We start from the raw sequence: 24,764 nt of genomic DNA on the forward strand, positions 1-24,764 counted from the left end.
AAAGCTTTTTCTTAAACTTCAATATCTAAAGGCTACCCATTCCAAAAACAAACCACCCTGTTAGAAAAATAAAACTGGCTTAACTGATGATATTCCCCAGTACTGTTCTCACTGTTAAGTGCGAAAATATAAATGCATCAACACAATCAGTTTCCTTTACAATCTTAAACACCTCAATTAGATCTCCCTAACTCTTCATTTTTCAAGTGGTTAACAAAACAGACCAGATTATAAAAGTAATTGTTTTTCCACAGATTTTAATATTTTCAAAATAACTTCATATTTTGGTTAATATATATCTTTTCTTGCCCAAAACATTCTCTATTTAATAGTCTTTATCAAAGATTAAAGATCAATTTACATACAGTAGCCAAAGTCTCCAATACTATATTATTGTACTGTTATTGCAAGAGAAGCTGGTACATTTTCTATAGCATACTCACTATTTTTCCTTCGTTCCCTCTTCACTGCATCTGGCCTAGGATGTGGTGTATTGTGGCAACACCTGCTAGGGCTAGGGTCTTGATCCTCACAACTTAAAACAGTTTGCTTACCTTCAATATTACTACATTCAACACTTACACTAGTATTTACATCATAAGTAACTGAATGTGAATTTGTAATTTCAATGGTTTTACTAGTTCTTTCTAATTCAGATGCACCATCTTCTGAAATCTGAAGTTGTCGTGGACTTCTAGAGTCCAAATCACAGCTGGCAACTTGACAGGAACTAACTGGTAATCCTTTATCACTATTAGAATGGAAGACACAAGGCTGAACTGTGACAGAATTGCACCCCGAGATGTTCGTAGATGCACTTTTTACTTTCTCACATGGAGAATACACTGTGTTTTCATCTTGTCTCTGAAAAATAATATACAGGTATGCCTTAAACCTACACAGTATTAAACAAAAATATATCTGTATACTCTCATTATTACATAAGTTTACAAAATAGCCACATAAAAAAAAGTTGAGTCACTTGATACTGCTTTCTAGTGCCAGTTTAAGAGCATCTTTTAGCTAATATTTAGACCAATAACAAGCATTTTAAAGCTGACTGAATACAGAACTTTTCTATTCAATGTAAAACCTTTGATGTTACAGGTAAGGTCAGATTTTATATTGTACAAATATTTACAATTGTGTTTTTAGTAGAATTAGATTTTCACAAAAGTAAGTTTGTTTTTTAAACCTTCTCCAAGGAAATATACAGTTTATCAGTGTTCCTTGGCAGTAAAAACAAAGAATATGATACAATTAATTATGTTAAAATGAAATGTGAGGCCTATCACTAAGTAAACAGATGCCCATTTCAGACAGAATACCATTTTATAAATAAACAAACAAACCAAAAAGTTTGACTATCATTAGCAGTTAATGGATATGCCATGTGCAATATTTAAAGCAAAAGTATGGTTATGCATTCTATTTACAAGATGTAAAATCTACATCTATTGGATTACATTCCACTCATGATGAAGAATTGGCATGAGGATGCTCCAGAAATTTGATGTTGGAGATACTTTTACAGAGAGTGACTGAAAGTGATCCACAAATGCTTGATGAGGTTCACATCTGATGATTGGCCTTGTCAGGAAAGAATGGTAATTCCTTGAACTTCAAATTACAATTTCATCAATGTGCCAGATGAGTCTCATGATGCACAAAAACACCATTTAGTATGATAAGTTAGTCACTGGCAAAGACAGTTAAAGATCTCGCTCAAAGAATGCAGTGACCATCTTTTAAGTTGTCATCATCTTGTAAGAAGACAAATGTCCAATAAAGGCAGGATAATGTAAAAACATCTTTGATACCCACCATTATCAATATGCAATATTGCTGGGAGTGGAAAGCAGCTTTCACCTTACTACTCTACTGCTGTAGTCCATGCTATGAAAATAATATTCATTAGTAGCTGCTGTAGTCCATGCTATGAAGAAAACCTCCATTGGTAGCTACTCTACTACTGTAATTCATACTATGAAGATAACATCCATTGGTAGCTACTCTACTACTATATAGTCCATGCTATGAAGGTAACATCCATTAATAGCTACTCTACTACTGTAATTCATACTATGAAGATAACATCCATTGGTACTCGATTGCTGTAGTCCATGCCATGAAATTAATTTCTATTGGTATTAAGTTACACTTGTAAAAAAATTCTCCTGCAACAGTGACAGCCCTCTGATATGGTCAGTTTTCCCATACATCTCTCTGCAGTATAAAAAGTTTATTGTCTTGGCTTTTGGCTCCTGGACTGAGAAGAAACAGTTTTTCCTAATATGAACAGAACTGCATTGTCACCTAATTCACTATGGATAGCAGATACTGCAAGTGACCTGTCAAGTTCTCACTACTGACCATCTTCCTGTCATCAAACTTAGCAACTTCATGAAAATATGATACATCACCAAGAATCTGTCAGTTCATGAATTGGCTGTTTTTATTTTTCCATTACCAAGCTATAAATTTATTTGTGAAATGGATGATTTATATAAGAACTCAGAAAGGTGGTTAATCTGTATTCTCAATGTGTGTTTACTTATTGGTAGGCTGTGTAAATGAAAAAAAAAAAAAAAATTTTAATGGGTCCATGACAAAATAACTTATTTGATGTAGTGAATACACTGTCATCTTCTACATTAAGCTGTTAACTACACTATTAGTATAAATTGCACTAGTTACTACATTTTAAACATATATGTCAAACTGTATGTTGCATTACCTACACTGTACACACACACACACACACACACACGCTTTGACAAAGTACTGACATTTCTTCAGGTATGTTAACAATAAAGAAGTTAGGATATAGTTAAAGACAAGAATTAAATGTGATAACAATGAAGAATGGTAAATAGATCTTGCCAAATATGGCTAATTTTGCTGGAGCCATTATCATGGTTTAGTGGAAGATCATTTCCTTTGATGATTTCTATAGTTTCTAAAGTCTCTTTCAGAGCTAGAAGTTTGAAAACCATATGTTCACCACTTTCATTTTATTAATTTGGTAAAGGTTTGTGCAGCAAAACTTACACTGTGGTTGTCTGCAAGTGCATATATTAACATATACTTTATAACTTGATTTCATGTTTGTTCTACAATAATCATTAAGGCTATCATAAAATAAAATGTCACAAAAATTAATGTTATACATATATTAACACAACATAATTTAATTTAATGTTTACCTTACAATGTTTTTAGAGCTATCCATAATAACATGCACTGTAACAGTTAAACTCTTTTTCACACTTGTTTTTTTGATCAAACAACCAAAGACTCTTTTAACATTCCGTGATGAAGAGAGAATTGTGTTGTCAGTGATAATGTAGAAAATACAGGCATGATTGCTATAGAGAACTTGCAGAGCTTACCCTCATGAGAGCACAGGAATGAAAAGTTTCAGCTTCTAACCAGAACTTAATTAACTGCTTGGCCCCTCTGGCTTCCATGTATTGAATAAAATATGCAAGTGCACTGTTGTCATGAAGCACCTCTTGTAAGGTCTGAGAGAGTCTTGACTTTGTTCTCATGGTAGTGTTAGGCTTAAAGCTAGCTTCTGCTGCAAGAGAAAATTATTACTTTAATTTTGTTTTCTTTATATTATTAGATTAAGCATGATACGGGCCTCATTTGGTAAGTGTAAATACATGTAACACAGCTGGAGATATGCCAAATCAAGTTAAGATCTAAAGACTTAATTTCCTTTGAATACTCTAGTTTCTTTAGATGACCACACAGTTGAAGCAGAGGAGTAGGTAAAAATGCTAGCATATGATCAATTACTTACAGCAGTATTTATATAAGTTAGTGTGATGTAAAATAATCATCATTAGGCCAAAATTACAATTTAATTGATAAATACCACAAAAATTATTTTTCTGATTATTAGTGTTTTTGATTATTCCAACAATCAATTGAAATTAGTTTTTCTTATCACCATTTTCAATTACATTAACAATAGATTAATCAAAAGTATAATCAAATTAACTAATATCATAAATATAATCAACTAGTCAAAATTTTTGTTTTTACATTACTGTTTCTGAACAATTCAAGTTTGTTCAGCTTAACCATTTTGTGTTGGATCACAGGTCAAAGGTCATGTCCTCGTGTTTGTTGACTTGCATTCAAAAACTGTTTGAACTAATATTTCATGAACTTATGTCAGTAAGTTTGGAAACAAATTGTAGATTGTAATTCAAAATTTTAATATTAGAGAGAATTTCTTAATTTAAAAGTGAATATTAAAAGAACATACCTAAATACAGATTTTTTTTATGTCATGTGGGAAGCTGAATGCAGTAGTGTTCTAAATTAAATGTTTGTAATATCAAAATACTAAGTCTATATACTTTTGTACAAATTAAAAACACAAATTACTAATATTATCAAGCTACAATATAAATTAAGAACCTCATCTATTTATTTTGTTGAGATATGCCCTATGTACTGAATCATACATGGTGGCCCTGTTCAACTCTTTCCATTTTTTTTAAATAGTCCCTTATATACTCTCACTACAGTTTGACATGCAAAGAACCAACTAACAGCTTAGAATGTGCTCAAAGGTTTTCCCCTTCATTTTAATCTTTAAAAATGATATAACATAGGGTGTGTTTTTAGTTCGCTTGAAATAACATTTTTTAAGCCTAAAAACATCTTAGTTACTAAGGTTAATATATTAGAGGAATTCTAGGGTATCATTGTAGTTATTTATGATTCTTGATTATTCAACTGTATATATAAAATCTAAAAAATATTTTGTTCGATATCCTCCATGTGTGAAGTTCCAAAAGGCTTAGCAATCCATATCCAGCAGTATCCAAGTACAAATGTCATAGCAAGAAGAGATAATCGTTTGCTTTATTTCTTGATTGATTGTTTTATATTTTAAAAATACAATATTAAAAATTTATTTCTAAACAGCAATAATCTATATACACATATATAATGTATAATAATTGAAATGTGACTATATTACAAAATACCAGTCCACTAAAATACAGTCAAGACAGGGAAGACTAAAGGTCAGTTTTATATGTAAAAACGGTTTGTTCGGGTTGAGAAAATATTTTACATAGAGGAGCGAACAACATTTTGACAAACAACGTCATCGTAAGGTTCACAAAGAAAGAGAGAGGTAACTGACTGGAAGCTGACCACATGTTTCAAAGGGGTTGTGTAACTGAGTGTCAGAATGTAGAGGGTGGTGTTAGATGTTTGAATATATAACTTTATATTATTTATTTTATTTTTAATATAGGTATACAGGTGTTCCTTTGTATTGGTTTATTTTGGGTTTAAGTTGTTGTATAAGTAAGGCTTCTTTAATTTTGCATTTGTTTATGTTTCTTTATTTAATATTTGAGTGTTTTCTATGGTTATGTTGTGTTTATTAGACTTGCAGTTATTGAAAATGTGTGAAGGTGACTTTTTATGTTCTTTAAATCTGGTTTCCATTTTTCTTCTTGTTTCTCCAATATAAAGGTTAGTTTTATATTTTTGGGTATGTGACCTGATTGGATGTGCACCACATCATTGCAAGTGATATACAAGAAAAAATAAATAAACACATTTAAATGTATAATGTTATATGACTTAAGCTATTTAGAGTAAACACTTGTATTTGTGTTATAATCTGCAGTCATTATAGAATGAAAAAAGCATAATTTATATTTAATTCATAATTTCTTTGTGATGTTCATGAGATTGGCAAAGTGACAGACCCCACATAGATTATAGAAAACAAACATTTAAAATGTATTTAGGAAACTTCACAGATTTTGCAAATAATAGAGGTTTTGGGAAGGAAGAATAGATTTTCAAATCACAACATGAAAACACCTTGCACTGTGACCAGTAACAGAAGACTCACAAACAAATCTTTCATTAAACAAATCTTATTTTTGTTATACATACCACATGTAAACTTTAATGATGTGTACCAACTTTTGTGAAGATACACATCAAAAGTTATGGTACAATATCTCATATGTGCAAATGTGTAGATGAACTCACGTACAGTATACCGAGTCTGTTGCAAAAAGGCTAACTGTTTAGAATAGAACTCACAGAAACAACCAATTAATCAAAATCAGTTTGCAGTGTTTGATTATTCCAATTATCCAACTACCAAACTGCTGTTGTTTATTACTAAGCACAAAGTCACATAAAAGGATATCAAAATATAATTGTGCATGCTGTATGTTTCTTTTAGCTTTTTTGATATAATAACTAAATAGTTCAATTTTATCTATTAATCAAATCAGTAAACTTCCATTAATTGTCCAACTCTACATATGAGATGTATACAGATATAATGATTGCAGTTTAGGCTGATGTCCTACATCATTCTTGCAATACATTTATGTAAATAGTTGGTTACTACACCAGTCAAAAAAAAAAGTTCACCTTTGTATTTCATTCTTGTAAGACTCTCCACTTTTGTTTTCCAACATGCATTTTGTAACAGTGCAGTATAATGTATAGTAAACAACAAGGTCATCCAACTGATACATCAACATATTCTGACTGTTGAGTTTTTATGTTATGGCAAAGCATAAACCTAGTCAGAATAGTACATTAACTACATTAATAACTGGGTTAATGTTTAGTTCTGATCTGCAAGACAAATTGTTTTGATCAGAAGTTAAACATGAATTCCTACAATACAGACACTGGTCTGAGGAAACCAAAACACTATTCATGGAGTTTTAATCTTTAACAGTTATGAATTACCACAAGTTGATAAGTAAGCAGAATGCTTCTACTACACAATAACATATTTTATAACCTAAATAATTTACTTTCTGGTTGAAGAGAAACAATTTCCTAATATTTAAAACTACATTTCTTCTCATGATTTTTAATGAAAAACTGAACCTGTATCAAAGAATAAATACTGCATGTCTTCTACAAAACAAGGTTTAAGGAAAATAACACTAGTAAATTTCAAGTAGTTCGAACTGTGGGGCACACCCTCAAGGAGGCTGCAGATAGTGGATAAGGAAGCCACACAACTATGGCTATAGAAGTAGAAAAATAGAAATTCAACAATTAAAAAGTATTGAAAGTACCACACAAATATTACTGATAATAAGCAATATCGTGACAACAATTAACATAGAACAGTAAAATATACATAAATTGGTTACACAGAGTATGGGGAGTATACCAAAATATATGTTTATAGGGAGGAACTTGAAAACATTTATCCAACACAAGTCTAAATGATAAGAAATGCTGTTAAATAATGACTACCTTTTTAATGGAAAAGTTACAGGAACAAACAAGGAAGAATGTGTGTTTTGTTATAGCAAAGCCACAAAAGAGGATCTGCTGTGTCACCAAAGGGAAATCGAACCCCTAATTATATCCTTGTAAATACAAAGACTTACCTCTGTCCCACAAAAATACCTATATCTGTTACTTCTAGAAAAAAAAAGATACCAATCAGTAAAGAAAAAACACATTCACAGATTTATTATTTTGTAATAATTGGGTGAAGTAACAGAGGTACTTGGAAAATAACTTACTATTTACTAATAATCAATATTTATCCCACAGAAATTAACAAGCAGCAGTGAACAGAAAACAAAGATAACTAGCTCAAAAAAACCCAGTAAACTATATTATATACAATAAAGAAAACTGAAACTTGTGACAAAGCAAAATTTGGTTAGTGTTGTACGAATTTCACCTAACATTTTAACAGATTGTATTAGTAACGTTTGTTCCACATGGTAAAACTAATCATTTTCAATCATTCAAAACATGTAGGAACAAAATAAATTATATACAAGAGTAAGGGAAATTTCATACACGTTTTCCTTAACTACATATTCTGTCACATACATTGTAATTATACTAATTACATGATGTTATATGTTTGACTGTGTAAATATATATATCTTCTGTGTTTATTTAGTCATATTTTATTCTCTCAGCAGACATTCACTTCCAAACAATTCTCTACATCATGTACAAGTCAAACTGAATTTATAAAGCTGTCATTTTGTCAAATCAGATATACATAAAACAGTAATGCAAATTACATAATGCAAAAGATAACATACCTGCAGCAAGCAGTGCTGATTCAGGATTCACAGGAAGACCTTCTAACCCACAGAAATCATCATCTGCCAAGAGTTCTCCATTGGGAACCACTCGTGCCGAGCTTTCTGCTGATCCAACTGAAAGCTCTTTTTGTGATGGTTTCTCTGGAAGGAAGAAAAATTTTTAAAACTGTAAATATCCTCAAGAACACTGGTACACTATAAGGTACAATTAAAAGTTTTACTCGGGGGAAAAAATGCTTCAATAAAGACAGAATATAAACACAAAACCAGTTAAAATGTCTTAATGACCAGGTTGCAATGTCTAACAAAATCACCAATTTTCTTCATAAAAGTGTTCATGTGGTCTACATTTTTGAAAATCAAATCTTTTAATCTTTGCACTGCTTTTTATATGTAGTAAGGATAGTTCATATCTTACACATCTATTTTTGAGAGTATAGTTTAATGTAAATATTTTAATTATGTACTATACAAAACTTGGTTACTGCTAACTAAAAGAAATGCATATTTCTAAAAATTGTTGTATATGGGTACGTATTAGAGCTGGACAATTATTGGTATTTGCTAATTGATGATAAGCCCTATCAATTGATTACATTTAATTAATCAAATCATACACTGCTGGGTCAATGAACATAAAGAAAAAATACACATTTTGCCTTGTTAGACTCAACCACTTATTTGAGTAAAGCTTTGAAAGATGACAATTAGAAGAGGGAAAATAAACAAACTTGTTTAGCATTTAATTGGGAAAATATGAACACTATGAAATTAGCCTAAATACTAGCTGGTCAAACATTTAAGACCATACTAAAACAAAGCATTAATCAGTAAACACATAACAAAAGTTAGTCATTTGTGTTCAAGCATTAGGGTTGTAAACATCTCCCACTGACATCTCCTGTGTTACATTGGGTAAAAAACATGGCAAAGGCTAAAAAGTTGACAGAGATTGAACGTTGTAGAACTGTTGATCTGCAAAAGCAAGGGCTCTTTCAACATGCCATCGCTGGCGAGATTGGGTGTAGTAAGACTGCTGTTGCAAATTTCTTAAAGGACCCTGAGGGACATGGAACAATAATTTCTGGGGTCGGCCCCAGAAAATTTTGTCAACATTGAGCAAGAGGAGTTGACAGGTTGTCCAGCAAGATGCCAGCTGATCATCGAACCACATTAAGACCCTTACGGACGCAGAATGCAACTCAAGAACAATAAGACGACATCTACGAGAAAAATACTTTAAAAACCGTAGACATCTTCAAAGACCACACCACCTTTCCACACCACAAAACAGTTCGGTTAAACTTTGCTGAGAAGCACCAAACATGGGATATTGAAAGTGGATGAAGGTTTTGTTCTCTGATGAGAAAAATATGACCTGAATGGTCCAGATGGCTTCCAACTTTACTAGCACGATAAGGGTATCCCACCTGAGACATTTTCTAGATGACACAGTAGAGGAGGTTCCATCATGATCTCGGGTGCTTTCTCCTTCAATAGAACAATGGAGCTACACGTTATACATGAGCATCAAACAGCAGCTGGATACATTGGTATGTTGGAGAGAGCATCCTTATAGACTGAAGGTCCTCACTTGTGTGAAAATGACTAGATCTTTCAGAAAAATAATGTTGCAATCCAAAATGCCTGCAGGACAAAGGACTTTTTCATAGCAAATAACATGATTCTTTTGGACCATTCAGCATGTTTGCCCGAACTGAACCCCACTGAAAATGTTTGGGGGTGGATGATCTACAGAAATGGACGTCAATTCCAAACAGTGCATGATCTTCATGAAGACATCTTCACTACTTGGAATAACATTCCAACCAGCCTTCTGCAAGTGCTTCTATTGCCCATGCCAAAGTGCATGTTTGCAGTAATTCGTAATGACAGCCATGCAACCTACTACTGAGGCATCTTGTTGGACATTTCTTACCCTGTTTAGGACTTCTTTTTGGTAGGTCTTAAACTTTTTACCAGCTAGTATTTAGGCTAATTTTCATTGTGTTCACATTTTCCCTATTAAGTACTAAAAATGTTTTTATTTTTACTTTATCTTTTCTTATTTTCATCTTTCAAAGCTATACTCAAATAAGTGGTTGAGTCTAACAATGCAAAATGAATATTTTTTCTTTATGTTCATTGGTCTTAAAATTTTGGCCAGCAGCATATACCACTCCTACAACCACAATGCATTCAAGAAAAAAAAAAGATTAGTAGAAGGCACTGTCAGTCAGTTGCCTTCCCTCTCGTCAGTAGTTTAAAAACAACACAAAAATAGATTTGCAGTATCCACTACCAACCTTCTAATCTGCAGTTTGCCAACAACTGAAAAAAAAACAAAAAACTGGTTGACAGCAGTCAAACATTAGTGACAATGCAGACAGCTTCAACAATTTGCCATAAAAAAAAAGACAAAGCAAACAAATTTTATGACAGTATTTCAATTATTTGGATGGTTGAAATAATCAAAAATAGCTATAATCATAAGCAGAAGGCACTGTCAGTCAGTTGCCTTCCCTCTCGTCAGTAGTCCAAAAACAACACAAAAACAGATTTGCAGTATCCACTACCAACCTTCTAATCTGCAGTTTGCCAACAACTGAAAAAAAACAAAAAAACTGGTTGACAGCAGTCAAACATTAGTGACAATGCAGACAGCTTCAACAATTTGCCATAAAAAAAAAGACAAAGCAAACAAATTTTATGACAGTAATTCAATTATTTGGATGGTTGAAATAATCAAAAATAGCTATAATCAGTAATCCTAGAGCCAATCAGTTGATTACTTTGTAACAATAGATTTAATCATAATTTTGCTTAATTCATTGTTGGAACGATCAAAACCAATAATAATAGAAACCACTAATATGATTAATTAATCATCTTTGTAACAACTGCTTTTATCATAATTTTGCTTAATAAATGGTTAGAATAATCAAAAACAGTGAGTAACACTAATTGTGATTAACTGATTATTTGCATGACAAATTATATAAACTGAAAATAACTGGCATAATCTCTCCTCACAGGCAATTAATTAAATCTCCAGAAATGTTTATCATTGGACAACGAATACCTTATTCCTTCATCACAAGCACCAATTTCAATTATTAGGTTATTATACAAAATACTACAGACTTGCAACAAGGAATAAAACCATTTCTTAACAAGCTGAAAACTGTACATTAAAGTTAGTGTTCATCAACCAGAGTTGGCTAATGTAGTTTTGTTGTTATAGTAACTGATAATATAAACAGTGTTTCAACCCCTACAAGATCTATTATCATACAAGTCACTTTGATGAGCTCTGGTATTGAGAAATTAGCTTTGTGGATGGATACTAGATATAACAGTTATAATATGGTTGATGCATTATTACATTTCTTCACAGATTCACTAGCAAGATTTTTTATAAAACTTTACATGTATAGCTGGAATACATTATTAATTAAAGAACAAAAGTAAATTATACATCTTAGAGGAATGTGGTAGATGTACATTTTACTCATTACCATACTTATGGTTGTTTTTAATGATATGTAGATACAAATAGCTAGAGTTTGCTTATTAGCAGAAGTTACTAACTGATTAATCATTGGACTCAATCAATTCAAGTAACCAATTATTTGCAAGGTTTGGATAGCTGAACTAATTAAAAAACAGTAATAACCAGAAACAATAATTCTAATTAATTATTTATGCGAGTCATGACACTAATCAATTACCTTCAACAACCTTGGATTATTCAAGCATGATAACAGCAATATTTTGATAACTTGGGCAGTTAGAATAAACAGAAATTTTAGTTTCAAATAGTTGTTTATTTTTATGAAAGAAAGAAATTTAATAGTGATAAAATTACTAATATAACCAGTTACCTATTAGCTGATAAACTAACTGTTCATTTCTTAAATATTATTAAACTACTCAAGTAGGCTATATAATATGTTGCAATTATGAATTACTTTCTTCCAAATCCATCAAAAAACTAAAATAGGTAGACAACAGCATTGCCCTAGAGTAAACCCTATATTTTCCTATAATCCATGATTACATTTTTTCTTTAAAATATATATGTACTTGGCATTAAAATGCACACACAAGAATACAAGTAAAAATTACATTTTATACTATGAAAATACAACAGAATTACAGGTGGACAGACTATTGTCTAATGAAAGTTAAGAAATGGAGAGAGACACTAGCAAAACATAACAGGTCAAAACATTCAGATCTACATAGCCCCGAGTCATAGTAAATGTGAATAATATTGTAATTAAGTAGTTTCAAATTCACCTACCTTCCAAAAGTTCAGTAAATTTCCGTTTTAAGTTGAAAAGTGGCATCCTGTGGTTTCAGTTTCCAGAATTTAATACTATACAAACAATTATAATTAAATTAACTACTGCCAAAAGATATTTATAATTAGCTTTTGGGCTTCTTTATGTTTACAGCTTATTACAGTTTACGCATGGTATAGCTTTATTACTTTTCGTGATGTCAATACTCTACAATAAAAGAAAATATAGCAACATTTCAAACAAAAACTGGAATTACTTGGTCAATCTACAAACATCAACATTACAAGTAATTTTTCCCTAAATATTATATGTTCCTTTTCTTTTTGTTCCTCCAACAAAACTACCTTCAGTTTACAGTTTTCATAAACATGAACTAGGCATAACTAATACTTCTAACAATAACACTACATTTAGTATTAGAACTTATAATAGTAACGACGTTTTATGTGCACTCAGAAACGACTCCCTGGAATTTTTCCCTCGTTACATGATGTAAAACGTAGTTACGTAAATCCAAACTAATAAAGCTAGTCATAACTTCTTCCATTTCATTAATCGGAATGACATTTTGCAAAACTAACCAGCACAGCAGTACGATACGATACACACACACCCCTTTTTTGCTCAACACAAATTATTACACTAAGCCTACGAATACAATATTCGTTTTCCCCCTAATCTAACTATACAACTTTGTTTAGTATACTTTTCTCAAATAATAATTTATATATTTTAAACTTTTAGGTTTTGTTAAGATTATTTTGAAAACACTAACTAACTTTGCGCATATCATTCTTAGGGTTCACCCTTTTAATTAAACTATGGCACAGGTTATCAATGTACAATGAATTTCACATCTTTGAATCGATAGGTGTCACCCTAACATCTATACGTACAAAAATAAACTACAAAGTTTTCCAATAAAAAGTTTTCAGTTTTGGGCTTAGTTTCTTTTGACTGAAGAAAGTGTTCAAATTTCTTTGGTTGTTGGTGTGGTTAGATAGAAAATAGAAATTTGTCTATCAGGTGTAAAAATTTTAAGCAAGTGAAGCTCAGATGCAGACTTGTCAAGTTCTTCGGTTTTTGGCCCGGCATGGCCAGGTGGGTTAAGGCGTTCGACTCGTAATCTGAGGGTCGCGGGTTCGAAACCCGGTTGTACCAAACATGCTCGCCCTTTCAGTCGTGGGGCGTTATAATGTCACGGTCAATCCCACTATTTATTGGCAAAAGAGTAGCCCAAGAGTTGGCGGTGGGTGGTGATGACTAGCTGCCATTCCTCTAGTCTTACACTGCTAAATTAGGGACGGCTAGCATAAGATTGCCCTCAAGTAGCTTTGTGCAAAATTAAAAACAAACAAACAAGCTTCGTTTTTATTTTTTTTTAGAGTTATAAATGTGTAGGAACACTTTGTCTGATAACATGGTATGTGCTGATAACTTAATTATTTAAGCATTTATTGTATATCGTATTAACAAGTATGGAAATATATCTAATTCTGATTGTTTAGTTGTCTGTTGTAGGGGATTAGAGACCTTGATATACCGTCTGCTACGTTGTTCTTTTGAATGTTCAGATTAATACAACTGTTGTAATTCATAATTCAAATGTTTTAATATAGCTCTTAGTTAAATGTAGCCACTGGTAATGATGATTTAATGATAAGATCTTCGAAATATCGAGAAAAATGGCACAAATATAGATTCGAGTAAGCAATTAGCTAGTTGTGATGCGTCAGTAAAAGCAAAGTATTCATTTGAATAAATAGTGAATTAATATTTGGTGAAAGTTGTTGTACTTATTTTGTTATTCAATTACCTGGTTAATTACTGTTTGATTATTTAAACAAAGACAGTCAGTTAGCCAGAAGTCCCCCTGTTGTCCTCGGTGGGCTCAGCATTTCTATAAGAAAACACACATTTAGCCAGAAAAAAGAAAATGTAAATGTTTTAAATAAACATCTAGTGGAAAGTGGACAAGATCTTGTTAATACTGGACCAGAAAAAAAAACAGAAACAACCGAGAAAAAAATGTGTTATTAAGAAAATAAAGCCATCTTAATTAGAAAATTATAATTCCGAACAAGAAAATCGAATACATCTTCCTGATGTGACCGAATAAGAAAGCGTTCGAAAAAGGGAAAGAAATAACCCACATAATGATAATAGCAAAGAGTTAAATGAAACAACCGATTCAGAAGGAAAAGTGAGGACTGATAAGTAAAATGTAGTTCATACAAAAAAGATAATATTAAACAAGAATGTATAGTGAGTGTGAAACACACGAATCCTCAAGATTGTCAACCGAATTAATTATAGAACACAATCAAGATATCAAAGTACATCTGTGTAGTGATTTAAAGGAAAATGATAATGGTTTGTTTGTTTGTTTTTGAATTTCGCACAAAGCTACTCGAGGGCTATCTATGCTAGCCGTCCCTAATTTAGCAGTGTAAGACTAGAGGGAAGGCAGCTAGTCATCACCACCCACCGCCAACTCTTGGGCAACTCTTTTACCAACGAATAGTGGGATTTACCGTCACAATATAACGCCCCCACGGCTGGGAGGACGAGCATTACGAGTCGCACGCCTTAACACGCTTGGCCATGCCGGGCCATAATCATAATGGTTTAAAATATTTTGATATAGAGAGTGGCAGTTAAATTTAGAAGAACCAGTATTAAAATAAAAATTTCTATTTTGAAAAGAAAGGTAAAGAATCGTATAAAAAGTTATAACTAGCTCTTAATTAAATATACAGGAAATATAACAGATTTAATACTCCAAATAATAAAAGCGAGAGAATATCTTGTTACTAAAAATATGAAAAAAGTGTAAATAGAAGAGAGAGATTATATTACTTATCTAAAAGATTAAAATGAAAAATTGACAAATTTAGTTGAAGTTACATTTATTAATAATGTCAAATTCATATCTTAAGTTTCCTTCTACATATTATATCAGTCTTTGCTATACAAAATATTAGAAACTGTTCTACAGAAATTAATAACTGTGTGTTTAAAAATTGAATTATGCTCCACGATGAAGAAATTACTGAATTGCAAGAAACTAACGTTCATATCGAAATACAATTTTTAATATGAAATAAGTAGAATTACAATAGAATTCATTCCCATGCTATACAGTAGTATGGATACAATGTATTCGTAGGTTTACATAAGTAATTCAAGAAAGAAATAATATTTATTTTTTAGTATAAAGCTAATTCTTTTGCATGTACTGATAAAACCGAAAGATACAAATTTACATGTATTTAATATTTATTACCACAAGGTAATGAAAAAGCATATTGTTATTTAGATTATGCTAAGAAGGATTTGAATGAATTACAAACGAATGATTTGATGTGTTTAGCTGGAGATTTCAATGTAACATGGAATACAGAAGTAGATCGTATATTTTCAGGTAAACAGAGATGTCTTGTAGTTAACCTTATTACAGATTTGATACGTCAGTTCGGTTTATTTGATATTTTCGATCTTTTCATCCAAATAAGAAGGACTATACTTGAAATGGCCAAAGAAGAGGCATTACAATGAAACCAAATTAGATAAGTTATTTGTTAATTCTGTTACGTTGACAATATCTTTTTTGGAATTATGTAAGATATTATATTTGGAAGAATTGGTAAGTCTTCAAAGAAACAACCGTTAATTTCGTTTACCGTTTCTTCCTGATATAATCTCTTAAAAACCCCAAAAGAAGATCTTGTCAGCTTAACGGAATCAACAAATAACTTATCTAATTAGGTAAGTTTAGGTAATCAGATTAGTTTTTGAAACTAATGGTCCGACAGTTGAGTTATTACTAAAATTCTGGTCTAAGGTAGACAGTTCTAATTTTGAATAGTGTGATGAATCATTGGAGACAAGAAAATATTGTTGTTTTTGTTTGTTTATCCATTTCGATCTTAGTCCCATCGGATTTGGGATCGGCAGGTAATTTTTGCAACCCAACAATTTTTACAGAGTTTTTAAATAACCATATAAAATGTTTAAGGATGTTCGGTGAAGGGGAATTCGATCTCGTGACTCTCAGGTTACGAAACGAATGCCTTATCACCAAGCCCGGTATGTGTTGAGTACATCTTTAAAAAGTTCTAATACAATTACTAACTAAAAAAAAAGAGAGAGAGAGAAATTTGACGGATTTACAAAATTGACGATCACTATCACTTACTTCTACATACTGGTTATATACAGAATGAACCTTTTATGAGTCAATTGATCCACAAAAGCCAGGCTTGCTCTGCAAATTTATAATGATATGTTTGTTATGCATGATATGCTAAATCTTGCAAACCAAAATAATGATGTTTCGCTACTGGAAATTTAGCTCTTGAAAAAGCATTTACCCACCAAAATCATTACTATGTGAGGAAATACTCAAAATGCGTGGCTTTGGAATTAATATTTTTAGGGCATTTGGTGCAACGTATAAAAATATACTTATGTAGTCCGTGTGTCTGTTTCAACTTCAACCATTTCTTTTAAGAGAAGTATGAGACAAGAAAATACAAGTAACGTTTGCTTGTTGTCTCTTTTCTTACATTAGGGTCTTTTTTATAAGTACTTTAAGACTAATATTAAAGTTTAGCCTTGTCTTCTTATGCTAATGACAAATATTTACATTAGTCAGAGAAAAGAATTTATTGTTATTGAAAACACAACAAAGGAATGTGAAATTTATTCTGTAACAAACTCTAATAAAAATATGGTTCATGATCGAATCAGGGAACATAAGTACTTGGAATGTATTTGTAAACTTCTTCAATATGGATTTAAAGAAAGTGGGACGAGCTGTAAGCTTATTGCAGTTCAGAAGGCCCGGCATGGCCAAGCGTATTAAGGCGTGCGACTCGTAATCTGAGGGTCGCGGGTTCGCATCCCCGTCGCCCCAAACATGCTCGCCCTTTCAGCCTTGGGGGCGTTATAATGTGACGGTCAATCCCACTATTCGATGGTAAAAGAGTAGCCCAAGAGTTGGCGGTGGGTGATGATGACTAGCTGCCTTCCCTCTTGTCTTACTCTGCTAAATTAGGAACGGCTAGCACAGATAGCCCTCGAGTAGCGAAATTCAAACAAACAAATGCAGTTCAGAAACGCTTTAAGCCCTTTTTTATCATTAAAAAATAAAGTATCAGTTCCCATCCAAGTTATCAGTAGTAGTATTAAAACCTCCTAAGACTTTTATTTGGACAAAAATTCATTGGTGGAATAAAAATAGTTTATATTCATCTTTCAAACAAGATAGATTATACCTACTATCTCTAGGTGATAAACTAACCATTTTTTTTAAACTCGAAAAAATGAGTATTACATAAACCAATCAGATCACCCATTCGAATTACAATCACAGCTATTTTTAAATGAGTATAACAGAACTTTGATTTCCTTAAAAGTTTCTTAATTGACAATAAATGATTATAGAATAAAATACTGTAAGAATTCCTCGTTCAGATTAATTTTATTATGCCATTTTTACTTCATGTTCGGTATCAGTATATTTCAAGAATAATTTTATTTTCCATTTTAACTTATTATGTGATATCAATATGTACACATTATTGTACAAAAGTGTTAAGACAAAGTCAAAAATTATATTTCAGACTACTTTCAAAGAAAAGTGGAAGATAAATCACAAGTGAAACATCAAAATGTTATTAATCTTCATATTTAGTAGTTTCCCATTGGTACAGCGGTAAGTCTACAGATTTACAATGCTCCAATCAGTGTTTCGGTTCCCCTTGGTAGACTCAACACATAACCCGATGTGGCTTTGCTGTAAGAAAACACACACATATTTAGTACAAAAAAAAACTCGGTGGAAGTGCTTGAGTTTAGCAAACAGTTAATATTCTGTGTGTCCCCCTTCTGTTCTAATAACTACAGACAGTCTTTCAAGCTTTGTTACAACATATTTATCAAAGTATCATTTGGGATTTTACTCCGAACATCTCTAATACACTCCCATAAAGTTTCTTTGGAAGTAACTTTCGATTTGTTAAGTTTTTGATCAGTCAAATCCCAGATCTTTTCAATTAGATGAAAATCGGGGTCTCCATAGTGGTCATTGTGTCATTTAACTGACTTCAGCACCTCCTTTCTTAGCTAATAAATTTCTGCATAAGTTAGATATGTATTTGGTGTTATTATTTTCTTGGTAGTGGAATCCTTTACCAATAATACGCAAATCACTGAGTACACCATGATGGATCAGCATATGATGGTACTTTCACTGGTACATTATTCCATCTATTTTGCAAATATCAACTGTCGTCTCAGCGCAAAAACACCTCCAAACCACCATACTGACTAACCATGCTTTATGGTGGGAACTATACATTGAGGTAAGTATCTTTCACCTTTCTTTCTCCAGACATACAGCATACGATTTGAATTAAACTTGGATCCATCTGTTCATAACACCTTTTTCTAATCATCAGCAGTTCAGTTTTTGTACTTTTTAATAAATTTCAGTCTCTTAACAATATTTCGAGATCGAAGTAAAGGTTTTTTTAACTGCTACACTACTAAATATTCTATTGTATTTAAGTCTTCTTGATACTGTAGATCTGGACGTTTTTCTGTCATTTGGTGCATAGTCGGTTATCTTATGCTTGAGATCAGTTGCAATCTTCGTTCTGTTCTAAAGGCTGCATAAATAAAGATACTTAACATTAGTATCACTGAGTACAGGTGTTCTGCCTCTTCCTTTCCTAATTTAAAATTTATCTGTCTCAGTCTCACGATCCAGGGTGTAGTTGACAATGTTTGGGGAACGTTTCAAATCTGTAGCAATATTTAGATTGCCTAACCAGCATCAGTCAAGCCTGTAATAATAGTTAGATTGTCCAATCAGCATCAGTCAAGCCTTTTATAATAGTTAGATTGTCCAACCAGCATCAAATAAAGTCTTTATGCAGACAATCTGCTCTTCTGACAATTTTCTACACTTTTAAGGCCATGGGACTAACAACAAAACTTGGTATATAGTGTTAAACACTGTTTTTATCATTTAGTTTTCAATTTTATAGGCTTCTAATAAAATCAATTCTGCACACTTAAATTAATAGAAGTACAATCTGACATATCATACGAAGTAATTTTATAAGCAGAAATGTATTGCAATACTTCAAAACCCTTCTATGCATTTTGATAACCATTAAAATAGCAAATGTTTTTGTTTAAAGCTTAGATATTTTAAAAGATTAAAATGGTTGATGTGATATACTGTTAATTAATTAAAAACTAAAGATGATTAACTGGGTAAGGTAAGATTTATTCGTCGTCCTCCAGTTACAGTTGTCAATAAACCAGATTAAGCCTACTCTTGTGGCTGATATTATCCCTATATAACCTCAAGTCTCGGCTGGTAAATGATGAAGCTCTTTTAATAAGAGATTCTATTCATCATTGTCCGCCGTTAAGAGTGAATTAGAATAGATGAAAATGCCACATTCGTTTTATTTATGACTAATTAAGACATTTTCGATTTTACTTGACTTGATAGCAAATTTTAGGCGGGTTATGTAAATAGTTTTAACAGTTTTCTTTTACTAGTTTGAGTGGACTCGGTGTAGCCTTGCTGACAGCAGGAACATAAGTGTATAAAGAACACTGAGTTATATTAAAATAGAAACTCGGCCCTTAAATCTTAAAAAAAAAATAATAAAGTTTCTGTTTTTAAATTTTGCTAATCCACTCCAGGGGACCGGCATGGCCAGATGGTTATGGCACTCGATCGACTTGCAATCTGAGGGGCGCGGGATTGAATCCCCGTTACACAAAACATGCTCGCCCTTTCAGCCGTGGTGGCGTTATAATGTGACGGTAAATCCCACTATTCGTTGGTAAAAGAGTAGCCCAAGAGTTGGCGGTGGGTAGTGATGATTAGCTGCCTTCCCTCTAGTCTTACACTGCTAAATTAGGGACGGCTAACGCAGAATACCCTCGGGTAGCTTTGCGCGAAATTCAAAAACAAACAGAAAGAGATCGACGAAACCTTTGAACATATATTTAAGCACAAAATAAATTTAAAAAATAATAACTGAATAAAATAATATTAAAAATGGAGAAAAAAAAAAGGCCATCATCAAATAAGACTTCCTACTGATAGGGCAAATTTATGTTTCGATAAATGTACGAAAATAATATATGGACATTGCCCTGAAAAGGGTCAGAGTAAACTCAGACTACTCTGACCCTAAAGTTGTAGCTATACCTACCGTGTTTCTCCGATAATAAGACCTACCCATAAAATAAGACCTAGTGTGATTTTTGGGGATAGTTTTAATATAAGCCCTACCCTTAAAATAAGCCCAAGTTAAGAGTGGCAGGAAGAGGAAAGAAAGAAAAAAAATTAATTTATTAATTAGTTTAATAGTTAGTTAATTAGTTTGTTTAAGTATTAATCAGTTAGTTTAATAGTTTAATAATAGTTTATTTTAAATGGTTAGTTTAATAGTTTTAATTTATAACTTCATTTTTTTAATATATCAAAATAAGACATCCCCCGAAAATAAGCCCTAGTGTCATATTTTGGAGTGAAAATTAATATAAGCCCTGTCTTATTTTCGGAGAAACACGGTACTCACACTGCATGATTATGAAAGTGAAGGAAGATGTCAAAGCGTACCTGACCCTCCAGGGTACATACTATCACCCAAATCCCGAGAGAGAGAGATTGACAAAACCTGACCCTCCCGGGTATACAAATACAAAAACTCAAATAACCATAAAAGAGAGCGCGATAAAACCCAAAATAAACTATTTAATTTCGAAAATACACAAAAGGAGGTCATAAACTTTATAATTTCACATGATAATTCACCATTTAAAGCGTTAGAGAACCACGTAGTTTAAACGTATTGAGTAGCAGAATAATAGAATATTTGTACATTTTATATAAAAAAGTAAAGTTAAATAACTTCAAGCGTCAGATACGTAAAAATTTATTAGCAAAACCTAATATTTTCAATTATTTAAAATATATTTCGAGAGAAGTTAAAGTGTTAACTTATTGTTTAGGATCCAGCATCCTTATTAGACTTAAGTTTGTGGATTATTTTGTGAAACAAGAACAGTTTTTGTAAGTATCTCCAACTAGTTTGATTTTACAGTGATAAATTGTTTAGTACTATTCAAACGTCCCCCGCTGGTATAGCGATAAGTCTATGGATTTTTAACACTAAAATCAGGGGTTCAATTCCTCTCGGTGGACCCAGCTGATAGCCCAATGTGGCTTTACTATAAGAAAACACACACACACCATTCGAACCTGGACTAGTGGCACAGCTTTAACCTGTTTTAATAATTACAGCTGCCAATATAAACGTTAAGTTCAGGAAAATTACCTTTAAAGAATTCAAGTCAAAATAACAGCATTGTGATTTTAAATATGGTAATTTAGAGAAACATGAAGATATGTGTTATTGAACAAAATTCGTGATGTTTATGGAGCTACTAACAGAATAGTAGCTCTATCATATTCGAAAGAACATGAAGGGGGTACGCTTTGAAGCTGGAAGTGTTAAATATGTAGTATTGTGAAGTAATAATTTCTAGAAGATTCCATAAAATACCACCAGGTGGCGCATAGTGCCTGTATTACTTCATGTTTGAAGCGACGTACGTGTCGCAGTCTGTAAGTAAGTCGTAACTGATCTCAAGCGCAAAATATTCTGACACGATATTGATTCTGCAACATCATTGAGACATACTTTTTAATCTCAATATCCATTTATCCATCAATAAGGTGTTTAATAATCAAAATTTTATGTACAACAGTGATTAATTGTATGAACGTATTAGTTGGTTTACATACATACTCTAGATTAACTTACAATCTACGTACCAACAAAAATGGGTTTTGTTTTTCGTCGACAGAAATTATTCAAACATGTTTATATCTCACTTGAAGTCTGCATGACAAATGAATTTTATGCCATTGAACTTTGACCTTTAGGTTTAGCAAAACGAGTTTATTGACCTTTTTCGCCTAACAAAATTTTGGACATGACATATAATTGTTCATCTTGCATTCTACACTTCCTGAAAATATTTCATCATGCTATTAGCGTAAATTATTTAAACTATATATATCTATAGTGTGCAAGAAATTAAATAACGGTAATATAATTTGAATTAATCGTTTACATACTTATGAAGTAGTTAATTTTAAATATTCCTGAAAAGGACTTTTTCTCCATATTAATCCAAATCATTCTGAACAAAATACTTTTATTTTAATAGTCATTATTTATATATATCATTCTTGAGTGGTATAACTTCAATTCTACACCTGGCCCAGCAGGGCCAAGTGTGTTAGGGCGTTCGACTTGTAATCTAAGGATTGCGGGTCCGAATCCCGCTCGCACCACACATGCCCTTTCAGCCGTGGGGGCGTTATAATGTGATGGTTAATCCCACTATTCGTTGGTAAAAGAGTAGCCCAAGACAAGAGTTGGCGGTGGGTGGTGATGACTAGCTGCCTTCTCTCTAGTCTTACATTGCTAAATTAGGGACAGCTAACAGAGATAGTCTTCGTTTAGCTTTGCGCGAAATTCAAAACAAAAAAACACTCTATTCTACCCCTGTTTTTGTTAACATCAGTAAGGAATCACTTATTATAACTAAATATTACCAAAGCGTAAGGTTTTTTTTAACATATAAATAATATGTTTGTGGTGCCATCTTACGTATAATGATATTTTCAACGAAAGACCCTCCGTAGGTAATTTGCAGCTGCAAATGTAAACGTTTTGGAAGCGCAGTATTTTTGTTTCAGGTGTCTGACGAGGCTATTACAGTTGTTAAATTTTATAAGTACACTATTACAGTTGTTAAATTTTATAGGTATACCATTATAGTTGTTAAATTTTATAGGTACACCATTATAGTTGTTAAATTGTATAGGTACACTATTACAGTTGTTAAATTTTATAGGTACACCATTATAGTTGTTAAATTTTATTGGTACACTATCTTAGTTGTTCAAGTTTATAGCTACACTATCTTAGTTGTTCAGGTTTATAGCTACACTATCTTAGTTGTTCAGGTTTATAGCTACACTATCTTAGTTGTTCAGGTTTATAGCTACACTATCTTAGTTGTTCAGGTTTATAGCTACACTATCTTAGTTGTCAAGTTTTATAGGCACACTGTTTTAGTTATTGTGTCCACACACGCACATAGCGATAAACAAACTACTTCACGTGTTCTAAAATATCTGTACCCTCCCTCACAGTTGCACAGCGGCATGTTTGCGGACTCACACCGTAAGAAACCTGGAGTCGATGCCCGCGGTGGACAGCCAGTTGTATAGCTTTGTACTAAATTCCAAAGAAACAAAATATCCGTTACAGAAATTTCTATATTTTCACATCGAAACCCTCACTACGTCTAGTTTGAAAAGTACTGCTCTAAACAATGGTAGTATTTAATCATACGTTGACAAATGATGTTTCATTTAACGATTGATTCAGAAACTCTTTGCAACATTAGATTCCGCTGTAAAACTTGACCGTCTTCATACTTATAAGACTCTTTTGATCTAACGCGTATTTTCGCTGTTGTGAATAATCTACTGTAAAGTCGTGATATGGATTTGACGTTGGAATTGAAACTTAGAAGGTCAAGAGATACTGTATAATAGTACACCGTTAAATTCTCAGCCCGAAGTAAGATCATGGGAGACATGTTTTTTGAAATCCAACATGTTTCGAAATTTAACCCTGATCTTATGCTAAACTTCTCGTCATAAAGGTTATTTACAAACACATTAATCACTTTAACAAATGACAATGTGGAAAGTGTAACTAAAGCTTGAACAATAAGCGGCCACATACGTATAAAGTCCAGGTATTTTAAGCGGAACCAAAATCAGGAATGTTCATTCTTGGAACTTCACAGTATCATCTGGTGCGACTTCCTGCGTGATTAATCAAAGGTCACAAAGCTCATGTGCAAATAGAAATTCTCTAGTTACACGTGGCAATTCAGTCACTGCTGAAAAGCGTGAACCATTCCTAGTATATATCATGGTAACCGAATCTCTTGTTATTTTGCATTTGGAATGCGATGTGTGTAACAATGGTGTTTAATGAAACACCTGTCACGCTTAGTACATAGCTGTTGTTTTTTTTCGATCCACGCTGGTTGAAAACCTATCACAGTGGCGCAACCGGTCTGTTATTTATTACGTGTGCATCTTAACAAGCATTCATCATTTGACAGAAATTAATTTCGTATTATTCCGCGAAAATATATTTATTTATTTTTATTTTTCAATCTCGAACGACAGCTTCAAATGTGGCCTAAACGGTGATGTCAGACTTTC

General features: G+C 32.4%; 1 protein-coding gene across 4 annotated transcripts in view; it reads right to left on the bottom strand.

Annotated features, from left to right (window-relative positions):
• pkaap (A-kinase anchoring protein pkaap) overlaps positions 1-13,275 on the bottom strand; it is a 45,889-nt gene extending 32,614 nt beyond the window's left edge. Inside the window, exons 1-5 of one of the 4 annotated variants that reach the window (XM_076507230.1) lie at positions 13,186-13,264; positions 12,406-12,480; positions 8,097-8,240; positions 3,393-3,580; positions 444-864 (exon numbers count right to left, since the gene is read on the bottom strand). In XM_076507230.1, coding sequence (XP_076363345.1) covers positions 444-864; positions 3,393-3,580; positions 8,097-8,240; positions 12,406-12,451 — 799 coding nt within the window. In that variant the 5' untranslated portion in view covers positions 12,452-12,480; positions 13,186-13,264. Of the gene's footprint in view, positions 1-443; positions 865-3,392; positions 3,581-8,096; positions 8,241-12,405 lie in introns of all 4 variants that reach the window. The other 3 variants (XM_076507229.1, XR_013029563.1, XM_076507231.1) reach the window with 3 other exon arrangements.
• Between the last annotated feature and the right edge of the window lie 11,489 nt (positions 13,276-24,764).

Source organism: Tachypleus tridentatus, chromosome 6 (genome assembly GCF_004210375.1).
Source record: "Tachypleus tridentatus isolate NWPU-2018 chromosome 6, ASM421037v1, whole genome shotgun sequence".
NCBI classification, from domain to species: Eukaryota; Metazoa; Arthropoda; class Merostomata; order Xiphosura; family Limulidae; genus Tachypleus; species Tachypleus tridentatus.